Below are 11,822 nucleotides of genomic sequence, written 5' to 3'. Positions count from 1 at the left end.
AGTAGAGCCCCCTTCGTGAAGCTCATGCCTATGCTTGAGGAAACTATGTTGGGAAATAGGATGGCCAGACCCTTGGCGTCTGCTGGAGAGGCACCATCTGGCAGAAGAAGAAGGAAAGCCACAGGACTGTAGGGCAGGTGCCAACAAGACAAGTGAGCCAGCCAGGAGACACCCACAGAGAGAAGAGCAGGTGCCCTGAGGGCAAGTTTGCTCAGCTCACCCAGCTTCGCTCTTGCTGGGGCCAAGAGAACTCATGTGCCTGGGCCAAGGGCCCTTGGGGGCTCTTGCAGCTGGCTTATCAGGGTCTTGACTCTGGAGGGCCAAAAGCAAACAGTCTTCAAAGCCAAGGGCTTGGCTGGCAGTCAGGAGATCAGATCTTCACCTCTGCCCCTCTCCCTGCAGTCACATATAAGACCCTGGTCATACCTGAGAGATGAGAAGAGAGAGCCAGCAGCAAGATGGATGTGGGCAGCAAAGAGGTCTTGATGGAGAGTCCACCAGTGAGTGAGTGTGTGTGTGTGTGTGTGAATGCATGTGTGTGCACAAGTGTACTGATCCTGGATTCTCTATTCTCTCTGGACTTGTTTCCTTATCCAGATTCATTTATTCAACCAGCTCAGGACTATGCTAAGTTAGGATGGGCATACCAAGATTACTAGGACAGAGTTCCTGGCAAAGATAGATGTCACAGACAAGTCCAGGGGCCAATGGAAAGGACTGTGGAGAGGGCTGAGGACAGAGTCCTAGCAACTTTCAAGGTCACAGGAAGTATCTCAGAAAAGATGACACATGCTTGGCAGGAAGAAGGGCGGTGTGGCGGTGAGGTAGCCCGGATCCTTGGGGAACAGAGGTTGGCCATAGCTGGGTGCCAGGGGCCTCAGGAAGACACCAGAGGATGAGACTAGAGGGACAGGCACTTTTGGATGCTCCAACCCAGATTTCTCTCTAAGCGTCTAAACATCTTGTTGGAATCCAGACTGCCTTTTCCAAGAAGCCTTCTCTGATGGTCTCATCCCTCCCTACATGTCCAAAGCATTGGCTGTCCATCTTAATAGGGGATGGGAGGGTGTCCAGCTTGTGTGGGGAGGGGAGGGGGCTCCCATCAGGACCTCACATTTCTTCCCTTCTTCCCCCATCTTGTCAGGACTACTCAGCAGGCTCTCGGGGGCAGTTCCGTATCCCCTGCTGCCCTGTGCACCTCAAACGCCTTCTCATCGTGGTGGTGGTGGTGGTCCTTGTCGTTGTGGTGATTGTGGGGGCCCTGCTTATGGGTCTTCACATGAGCCAGAAACATACTGAGATGGTGAGCAGGTTTGGGACAGGCGTGCCAGAGAGAAGAGCTGGGTGAAGAGGGCAGATGGGAAATAGCACAAGAGAAATGGGAAAGGGCAGGCAAGGGCATAGTTTGGTGGTATCAGGGGCAGGAATGGGGTGGCAACTTGGCTTAGGCTTTTCCACCAGGTCTCTGGTGTGATAACCAGTTTTCTTGGGCACCTGATGCTGTTCAAACCCCTCCGCCCTCAGGAATGAAGGAACTGCATTTGAATAAGACAGACCAAGAGTGGGCGGGCATGGGTATCACAGAGGAATGCCTGGTAGCACTATGCCCCTCACCCCAGGTTCTTGAGATGAGCATTGGGGCACCGGAAGCCCAGAAACACCTGGCCTTGGGTGAGCCCATGGATACCACTGCCACCTTCTCCATCGGCTCCACTGGCATCGTTGTATATGATTACCAGCGGGTGGGTATGCTTGGACCTCTTGCCCTGGGGAACCCAAGACAAAACTTTTCTAGAACTATCTACTGGTGCCATTCCATCACTCCCATCGCCTCATCCCTTGGCCTTTTTATCTTCCCCCAGCTGATCAAATCTCAGACCATAATGTGATTCCTGAGCCCAACCTAGCCAGAGAGAGCTGGGGAACAGGATTGGGGAATGAGCAGGGCCAGGGACCTTCCTTAATGGCCTCTAATGGTGTTTCATGCCCAGCTCCTGACTGCCTATAAGCCAGCTCCAGGAACCTGCTGCTACATCATGAAGATGGCTCCAGACAGCATCCCCAGTCTTGAAGCTCTCATTCGAAAATTCCAGAACTTGCAGGTGTGTGGGGGCAGATGGAATGGGCTGTCTCTCTCCCAGGGCACTGGGGTGGAGGATTCGAAATGATGGTTATTTGCCACTTGTAAAGTTCTGCTTCTCCTAGGCTGCACCACATCTTCCCTACCTGTTTCCAATCCTCCCACTGCTAAAGCTGTTGGCATACCTACACCTACCACCTACCACCTACCACCTATGGGCTTCTGACCCCAAAGCTGGAAGGGCCTTTCGTATGGTCAAGGAAACAGGCTCTGAGAGGTTGCTTGACAAGCTTAGGGTTCCACAATAAGGGCTGCAGGAGGGAGAGAAACATGGTTTCCGACAAGACACCAATGGCTCACATCTATAATCCTTGTTACTCAGGAGGCACAGAGCTGAAGATTGTGGTTTGAAGCCAGGCTAGGTAGACAAATTCTTGAGACTCTAATCTTCAATTAACCAGCAAAAAAGCTAGAACTGGAGGCCTGGCTCGAATGGTAGAGTGCGAGCTGTGAGTGAAAAAGCTGGGTGAAAGCAAGAGGCCCCAAATTCAAGCCCAAGTACTGACAACACAGGTACACAAAAGCAAGGCTGTTAGTTTTCAGACTCCCATGTATGTCTCTTTCCAGGCCAAGCCTGCATCCACCTCTAAGCTGGGCCCAGAGGAGGGGCTGGATGCAGGCTCTGCATCTCCAGGAGACAGGGCCTTCCTAGGTCTTGCCATGAGCACCCTGTGCGGAGAGCTCCCTCTCTTCTACATCTAGGACTCCTCAGGTGAGCAGGTATGTCTAGGGTGCCCCAGTGGGAGGCATGAGTAGGAGACTCATGAGCTTGGGCCATCTGCCACATCAGCTGACCAGGCAACTGGGGATCCCAGGGAGTGGGTGTCTATAGGAGAGCTGAGGAAAGGGATGGCTGATCGACCACACCCAGGCAGAATGGCTCCTGTCTCTTTCCCTCACATCATAAACAACACCCTTTTACTTCACAGGGTCTGTGGAAGCCTGAACGGGACAGGAAAGTTCAGGAGCAAAGGCAGGGAGCGGCTCCAGCCCAAACCCAGGGAGCTGCAGGGAGAGGGTGGGCACCGGCCCCCCGGGAGAGGTGGCTTCTATGGGCCAGGGGGACCCCTACCACAAAGAATAAAGCAATCTGATTGAAACACACACACACTCACACAAAGGCTGGAATTTCTACCTTGGACACCTGCTCAGTCCGCGCCTGTTGGAGGTCGGCTAGAGCAGGGAAGGGTCTTGCGGGAGCAAATGGGGACTTGGCCTTGTCCCCCGGTCCCAGAGCGCTGGGGGTTCAGTCCAGTCCACTGGGGGAGAAGGGGGGCGGTGGGGAGGGGACCTGGGAGCCATCCACGGGAGCCAGGCGCCCTCCAGTGGTGTGTCCGGAGAGACACCACGGCAGAGACCGGGAGAGACCGCAAGACCCGGAGAGACAGAGCGAGATTGGGGAGAGCGGGGATCCGAGGTGGGGGGGTGGGGGGGAGGCGGGCCCGCAGGCCGGGATCCGCTCGCCAACCGAGGGGCGGGGCGGCCAAGGCGTCCGGGTCGACTTGACAGCGTGTCCCGCACCGAGAGGGGCTCAGGCCCGCACGGGGTCAGCAGCCGCGGGCGGACACCCCGAGATCGGCGCCCCTTTTCCTCGGCCCGGACCCCGGTTACCGAACCCTCTCCCCGCCCGGCTGGCGCGCTTCCCGGCGGGGGGCCCCTGGAGCACAGTCCCGACCCCCGCGGGGGCCGAGCTGGACGAGAACCCGCCTCCAGCGAGCTCATTTCCCTAAAAGGGTGTGTGGGGGGGTCCGGCGGGAGAGAACGGGAGCGGAGGCCGGGGGGGGGGGGGCGCGGACGCCGGGGCGCAGGGCGCGCGCGAGCCGGGCCGAGCGGGGCGGGAGACAGGAAGCGCGCAGGGGAGAGGTCGGCGCGCGGGGGGAGCGCGGGCCGCGGGCGCCGGGAGCGCCTCCCCCTCGCCGCCAGCGCTCCGCTTCCCCGTCGCCCGCTCCCGCGTCCGGGCGCCGCCGCCGCCGCCGCCGCCGCCGCCGCCCGCCCGCCAGCATGCCCGGCGTGGCCCGCCCGCCGCTGCCGCTGCCGCTCGGGCTGCTGCTGTTGCTGCTGCTGCTGCTGCTCCCGCGCCCCGGCCGGCCGCTGGACTTGGCCGACTACACTTACGATGTGGGCGAAGAGGATGCCCCCGAGCCCCTCAACTACAAAGACCCCTGCAAGGCGGGTAAGCGCCCCCACCCCAGCCCACCCCTCCCCCGGGTCCTCCGGCGGGGAACCGGGGGCGCGCAGAGCCCCCCGGGGCGCGGGGCAGGCCGGGCGCGAGGCGCGGGCCGGGCAGGGGCTGGGGTGGGGGGAGGACAGTCCAGTGTGGGAAGCCGGGAGCTGCCTGGTTGGCAATGCAGTGGGGAACAAAAGAACGAGGGAGAGAGGGAGGGGAAGTTTGGGGGAGTTGAGGACTGAAGTTTTTCTGCTGCCGTTGGTGGAAGCCGCCGCCGCCGCCGTCGCTGCTTCTTGCCTTCCCAGCGGATTCCTGGGGAAATCTCCCTGGGTCCGAGACAATCCCGTATCCAGGAGGCTTTTTACTTGTGTGCAGGAAACTTTCCTGGCCGGACTCTGAGTGTGTGTGTGAGTGTGTGTGTGTGTGTGTGTGTGTGTGTGTGTGTGTGTTCGTTCGTCTCCTCATCTCTCCAGTGGAACACTGGTGTTTGCCAGCCTGTCTGTCTGGGCTGCCCTGGGGCTGCACATCTGGTTAGGTTGGTACCAGGAGACTTGCAGCTCCAAGGAATCGGTCTGCCTGACACCACCCAGACTAAGGGGAAGAAAGTTTTCCAAGGGATCCCCTGGGAGTGGATTCTGTGGGTAACCCTCACCCCTGGCCAGCAGCAGCAGCTCTCTAGGACTCATCAGACAGCTGTCAAAGTCAGAGAAGCCAGTCGAGGAAGGGGGTTTATCTGTGTACCCTCCACCCCTGGCACCAGAAGAGCCCTATGGGGCCAGCTGGGCTGGCAAAGAAGACACGGGAGAGAGAACTCGGGCATTTTCACATCAGCCCTTTTACCCCACAGACATCAGAGGCAACAGCCAAGGTCAGGGCCCTCACCTGTGTGTATTCTTTGTCCAAGAGGATTTGCTCTTGCTCCAGCCAGAAGGAGTTGGACTCTGGAGTGACCAGATGGCAAGGCATTGGAGCCATTAGCCTGAACGGATGATCCGAGCAAGGCTGCTTGGGACACACAAGGGACAAGATATCAGAACTTTCCCTTGACTACTTGCCTCTGACTTCATCCTGTTTCCAAATAGCCAGCTCTGCCGGAAGGGTCATGGTTCCTCCAATTGGACACAGGGCTGGGGCAGGCTGCTGTAGCCCTGGCCTCAGAGACCTGCCTAGGGACTCTGCATGCCTTTACCCCTGTTGTTTTGGTCACAGGCAGGAATAGGAGACCCTTCCAATGGGGGAAGGACAAGCCAACCCCCTCCCTCCAGCCCCTTCTCCACATTCCTAGGACTGTGGGCAATCTCACTGGTTGTGGGCGGGGTGGGTGGGAGGCACAGTGGACAGGGCATTGCCCCCACTTGGGGAAAGCTACCCAGCATCTTTGATTTCCGGTTTTCTCTCCCATAAAATGGGACCAATAATGTGTCTCTCCATCAAGCTGGTGGTCGGGGACTAAACCTGAGAATATACCTAAGATACTTAACTAGTGCTTAGTGCACAGAAAGCACTGAATAAATGTTGGTTGCCTATACATTGTATTTCACCTCTCACCCTCCCTCCTCTCTCCCTCCCTCCCTCCCTCCCTTTCTTCCTTCCTTCCTCCTTCCCTTCCTCCTCCCTTCCTCCCTTCCTTCTTTCCTCCCTCCCTCTCCTTTTCTTTCCTTCTTTCTTTCTTTCCTCCTTCTTTTCCTTTCTTCCTTTCTTTCCTTCTTTTTTTCCTTCCTTCCTTCTTTCTTTTCTTCCTCTTCTTTTCTCTATTAAACTTAACAGCCCTGGCTCCATCCTTGAGCCTGTCACTTACCCAGCCACCAATCTGCATTTACTAGTCGCTGGCATGTCTCAGGCCTGGGCTTCCTGTTGTTGGCAGTGCAGGTGCAGACAGGCCCCTGCCCTTGGGGAGCTTATAGTCCAGCAGAGCCCGAGAGTATACAACAGCTGATGGGTGTGAACTGCTGCACTAGAGGGTGGGGTATCCCATGCTCCCTCCACAGGCCTGGGACTGGGCAGGCATGGTGAGCAACGTGGTCACAGGGAACCAGGAAGATTTGCAGCCTGGTGTCTTTATAGAGGACCTGGAGCAGAGACATGGTTCACAGAATGGGTACAGAGCCATACTGATGTTGAAAATGGGAACAATTTGGGGAACTGCAAGAGGCTGAGGCTCTACCCCGGTTCATATTTCATACTAGGGTGGAGCTGGCTCAGTTGGAACTTCAAACAAGGGCTCTGGAGAAAGCTCTCCACCAGGGTGAAGTGAGGCTGGTGGGGAGTTGGGCCAGGCTTGGGGTGGCTGGGAAGGCCTGTGAGTCTGACAAGGTCAAACCAGGCCTCCTGATTGGGTGTGACTGATGTGCAAGCCCTGTGGCCCATCCCTGGAGGAGATTTGGGTCTGTCTTCCTGCATGTGCTTGAGAGAGAAAGAGAGAGAGAGAGAAAGAGAGAGAGAGAGAGAGAGAGAGAGAGAGAGGTGTTTGCATGCACACACAGACAAGCATACATGCTCAGAGACACCTATATTGAGTCTGGCCTTCTGGTCTCTTCCCTGTCCCCTACTCCAAAAGCCATGGGTCCCTGGACTCTCATTTCTGCGTTGTCTTCTGCCTGGTTTTGCTTCTTAGCTGCTCTGCAGTCCTGACTTCCCGATGCTGGAGGTGACCTTGGCAGGTGCATGCCTCTACTTCCTTTGGATGTGGCTGGTGTACTTCTCACCCCACAGCCTTTCCTCTCCAGCTTTCTCTGTCTCCTCCTTGACCTACACTGAGGGCCAGCAATAAAAACAATTCTCTCTGCTTACCTGTGATCTCTCAGATATCCCCACAAATGGCCAAACCCTATTATTTCAAATCACCTCTGAGAGTTACTGACCAATTTTTTTTTTTTTTTAATTTTTTGGGTCTGGTTGTGGAGAAGGACTCTGGGCCTGGGCGCTGTCCCTCAGCTCTTCAGCTCAAGGCTAGCGCTCTACCACTTGAGCCACAGCGCCACTTCTGGCTTTTTTTTTTTTCTGCTTACGTGGTGCTGAGGAATTGAACCCAGGGCCTCATGCATGCAAGGCAAGCGCTCTACCACTGAGCCACCTTCCCAGCCCCCCAATTTTTTTTTTTGAAGCAGAGTCTCACTATGTAGTACAGGCTCAAACTCATGAGTGGCTCAGCCTTCTGAGTGCTGGGATTATAGGTATGCACCACTATACCCAGCTAAGAGCAAATTTAAGACCCTTGATACCCTGGGGGAAGGTTCTGGAGTTTGGAGCAAGACCACAACAGTGGACAGGAAGTTGTCCACTGGGCTTTTCTCCCAAGCTGATTTGTAGCCCTTGCCTGGGGAGATTTGAAGGTAGCCCTGGTGTCTGGTATGTTAGGTCTGTCTGAGATTGCTAGCTTCGCTTGGCTGCTCCAGTTGATTTGTCAGTGACACATGAGGCACAGGAGAAGGTAGACCCTGAAGGCAGGAATGGGGACACAGTTGATCCCATAAGCAGAGAAGCCCCTGGAACCTTGACCTGGACTTAGAAAGCCCTGGCTCCCTCAGCTCAGATCTGGTGAAGGTGAGGTGAGCTGTGTAGCGTACCCCCACCACCCCTCATCACATCCATCCTCACCCTGGGAGCTCCAGGGCCCAGGTACGGATTTCATGGCGCCTGGGAGCAGGATGCAGTCTTGGGAGATTGAGCAGGGTTTCTTCTTTCACCAAACCACATTTCCCCTTCCAGACACGCTGAGTGAGTCACCCACCCACCTGAGCCCCTACTTCCTGAGTCACTCTGTCTTTTAAGTGTCCTGAGGGAGGAAGAAAATACAGTCTACCTGGGTTCTGCACGGAGAAGGACTAGTGAAAGTCCTAGGGAGAAAGGGACTGTAAGGGCTGGGAAGGTGGCTCAGTGGTAGAGCGCTCGCCTTGCATGCTTGAGGCCCTGGGTTCGATTCCTCAGCACCACATAAGCAGGAAAAAAAAAGTCGGAAGTGGCGCTGTGGCTCAAGTGGTAGAGTGCTAGCCTTGAGCATCAGAGCTGAGGGACAGTACCCAGGCCCAGAGTTCAGGCCCCATGACCGGACCAAAAAAAAAAAAAAGAAAGGGACTGTAAGAATTGTCTCCTAGCTCGATGGGCCTTTGCGGCTCACACCTTTAATTCTATCCATTCAGGAGGCTGAGATCTGAGGATCTCAGTTCAAAGTCAGCCCTGACAGACAAATCTAAAAGAGTCATCTCTAATTAACCAGCAGAAAGCCAGAAGTGGAGATAAGGCTCTAGTGGTAAAACACCAGCCTTCAGTAAAAAAGCTAAGCAAGATCAAGAGGCCCTGAGTTCAAGCCCAGTACCAACACCAAAAAGGAAGGAAAGTGAAGAATTCTGTTCATCTAGAGATTTGGGGAGAATATATTTGAGGGGGATAGGAGTACAGTGGGTCACTCCTTAGACCACTGAGGAAGGATCAGGAAGGCTCAGTCACTGTCTCTCTGTCTCCTTTCTCCATCTCCTCCTTCTCCCTCTCTCTTACATACATGCACATCCTATCCCTTTCTAGAGGCACCCTTCTCAGAACTTGAGGGAGCATGGCTTAGGATATGCAGCACGCACCTGCAGTTTTTCGGTTGTTTGAGAATACCAGAACTTGCTCGGAAGTGGCTGATGGGTGTTGGTGTGCGTTTGTGGGTACAACCTGTGCACGTTTGATCCTTCACAGTGTGTGCTTGATCCTGAGGAAGCGCAAGTGTAAATGTGCAGCCATGTGTAGAGGACACATGATTGCACCCAGGGCTTGTGTCAGGTGTGAGCTCCCTTCTCTAGGAGCCTTTATGCCTGTGCGCTTCCAGGCATGCATAGCCTGGAATGCCATCACACCCACCAGGCTGCCAGTGTGGGAGGCCTTGTTGGACCTCCAGAGAGGGGGCTTTGGAGTCTAGAGGCCAACCTGGGAACAGAGATTCCTCCCCGGGTCCAGGTAGACGATGTGACTCTGTTCTTCTTCCTCTTGTGTCCAGCTTGGTGCTGGAGCAGCCAGGAGTGCTTCTGGTTGGTTTACAGCCACAAAACAAAACAAAAGCTTTCGAGCCTGTGTTGAAGACACTCTGACCTTGGGGCTTCCTGTGGGTCAGAGGGGCATCCAGATTCCCTAACTTCCTGAGGTCAGGGTCCCAAATGGTTAGGCCTCAGGCCTAGTTCCCAGCCATAAGGCTCTTCTGCCCACCCCACCCCCACTCTGTTCCCATGCATTCTTCAGCCATGACATCCCCACCACAGGGCGCCCACTCCCAGCTGAGCCTGCAGCCAGCCCTGTTCCGCTTTCCATTTGCCCTGCCCTGGTCCCTCAGGCTAGCACCGTGTTGTGGCCTCTGTCCTTGGGTCTCATCTGAGGGGTAGGAATAAGTGTGGGGGACCCAGGGAGGTATAGAGCTGACTTTGAGTTTCTGGTCTAGTGGGTACTGGTTAGTGGGTGCTTACTGTGCTTCGGGCTCTCTGCTGTAGGGACTTCATTTACTTGCCTGGGATTCTAGAAGATGGATTTGATTAATAGTCCCCTTTTTATTTAGAATGAAGTTGAGGTGTAGAAGAGTTTTAATTCTCTTGAGAATCTGACTCTCAAACATTGTTCTTTGCTGCCTGTCTAATTAATGAGGGTCTAAAAATCTAGCCATATGGGTACAATTCCTAACCATGGGCTCCACCTCCAGGTTTCAAACCAACTATGGATTAAAACTGTTTGAGGATAAAAGTATGAAATGTCCAACAGATAAAAGAAAAAAATGTGTCTATGCTAAGCATATATAGACTCTTTCCTTGTTACTATTACTGGCTTTTTGTGTGTGGGGGGCACAATATTGGGGCTTGCACTCAGGGCCTCACAGTTGCTTGGCTGGTGCTCTGTCACTTGAGCCATGCTTCCCATCCTGCTTTTTGCTGGTCATTTTGGATATAGAATCTAGTGAACTTTTCTACCCAAATTGGCTTTGAATTTGCAATCTCCAGATCTCAGCCTTCTGAGTAGCTAGGATTACAGGTTGAATCACCGGCACCTAGCTTATTATTTCTTAGACCACACAATATAACAAACTTACATTGTTTTAGGTACAAAAGTTAGAGATGATTTGAAGTATACAGGAGAATATTGAGTAGGTTGCATATAAGAACGATGTCATTTTCGATCAAGGAATTGAGTATCTTCAGATTTTGGTATCAGTGGAAAGTTGTACAGTGTACAAAGTGCAAGATGTTCGTGTTACACAGACATGTGGCATTGGCAGGAAGGACTTTCCCATCTCCTCCCTGGAGCTGACTTCCTATTCATATCAGCCCGGGGCTCCTCGCGCTTGTCAGCTGAGAAGTGTCTCCCGTGCATCTCTAAGCCCAGGCTTGGAAAGTAGCATCCTAAGGAAGAGATGCTTTCTCATGGTCTGGAAGAGACTGCCTCAGTCGCAGGCTGGTGCCCCGAGGCAGGTCATTTCCTTCTTGGACCCAAAGCTTCTGAACTTTGAAGTCTGGGGGGCTGGTTGGTTGCTTATGATGGGACAGGCCTTGGCAAAAGCATGGAGTGGCATATGGCTTCCTGGGTATTTCAGGGGTGGGCCAGGATTAAATGAACTGATAAAGTACCATCACTTCGTCAACTGGCAAACACCATGTACATTTCAACAGACATTTACATAAGGTGTCATTATGGCTACTATAATTGGCTTAATGAGTTCTGAACTTGCCTTTGGCTTGTGTGTGTGTTGGGATTTGTTTCTGTATATTTTCTAGGACATCTATGACTGTATTTGTGAATGTGTGTTTGTGTCTATGTGTGTGTGTACTCACACACACACACACACACACAACACAACATGGTGTCTAGAAAGGTAATGAACCTGATAGCAGTGGTCCTGGTCACTAGACTGGGAATGTGGAGCCTTCTAGAAACTAGCAGTGTGGTCTCCATTGAGTCAGTGCCCTTCCGCGCCTTAGTTTCCCTAACTGTAACGCGAAAGATGGCCTAGAGAGTTGCTAAAGTCACTCAACATTCTGTTTTATAGGCTGGCATTTCATTCTTTCAGACACAGTTCACTAAATGCCTTCCTCCTCAAAGCTGGTGCTGGGTCCTGCTTGCCGGTGCTGGACTTGGCAGCATTGGAGCATCACTATGTGTCTCTGTATGTACTAACCACATGTGTCTGATTCTGTGTATGTGTTCACTTAATGGGGTCAACTGGGGAGGAGAATTCTGTGTAGAACGCCTCGAGGTTAAGACAGTTTGTATAATACTGACTGCCTGGTGTGTCCCAGGAAGCCTCTGCTGGGAGCAGAAGCAGATGTCACTGGGGGCGGGGCTGGCATCCGCTTCCAGCTCAGCGGGGACTGGAGCTCACATCTGGACTTCTTCCCAAGTGGCCAGTTCTCTGGTCCTGCCTCCTCATGTTCCAGACATAGACAGAAGACAGGCTGCTCACCCCATCTCTTTGGAAACATCTCTCCCCAGCTCCAAAAGTCCCAGGACCTCTTCCTCCAGAGAGGAGACCCAACAACTCAGAATAGGAATCGCTTC

The 11,822-nt window shown here is 54.0% G+C and overlaps 2 protein-coding genes across 5 annotated transcripts in view; both read left to right on the top strand.

Moving 5' to 3' along the window:
* The first annotated feature begins 458 nt into the window (after positions 1 to 458).
* Positions 459 to 2,842, top strand: Sftpc (surfactant protein C). Of its 3 annotated transcripts, none has more exons than XM_042667218.1 (5): positions 459 to 500; positions 1,145 to 1,303; positions 1,620 to 1,742; positions 1,992 to 2,102; positions 2,708 to 2,842. In XM_042667218.1, exons 1-5 carry the CDS (start codon positions 459 to 461, stop codon positions 2,840 to 2,842), a joined length of 570 nt encoding a protein of 189 aa, XP_042523152.1. The 3 variants fall into 3 exon arrangements, with proteins under 3 accessions (XP_042523152.1, XP_042523151.1, XP_042523153.1); XM_042667217.1 differs by having other exon boundaries at positions 2,684 to 2,842; XM_042667219.1 differs by lacking the exon at positions 1,145 to 1,303 and having other exon boundaries at positions 2,684 to 2,842.
* A 1,056-nt stretch (positions 2,843 to 3,898) lies between these two features.
* Bmp1 (bone morphogenetic protein 1) overlaps positions 3,899 to 11,822 on the top strand; it is a 43,548-nt gene continuing 35,624 nt past the window's right edge. The window contains exon 1 of one of the 2 annotated variants that reach the window (XM_042667222.1): positions 3,899 to 4,313. In XM_042667222.1, coding sequence (XP_042523156.1) covers positions 4,142 to 4,313 — 172 coding nt within the window. In that variant the 5' untranslated portion in view covers positions 3,899 to 4,141. The remainder of the gene's footprint in view (positions 4,314 to 11,822) is intronic. The other variant, XM_042667224.1, reaches the window with a different exon arrangement.

This window comes from Dipodomys spectabilis, unplaced genomic scaffold (assembly GCF_019054845.1).
Source record: "Dipodomys spectabilis isolate Male_0828 unplaced genomic scaffold, ASM1905484v1 ptg000380l, whole genome shotgun sequence".
Classification (NCBI taxonomy): Eukaryota; Metazoa; Chordata; class Mammalia; order Rodentia; family Heteromyidae; genus Dipodomys; species Dipodomys spectabilis.
Note: the sequence above shows the minus strand (reverse complement) of the source record. Positions and strands in the feature narration are given on the sequence as shown.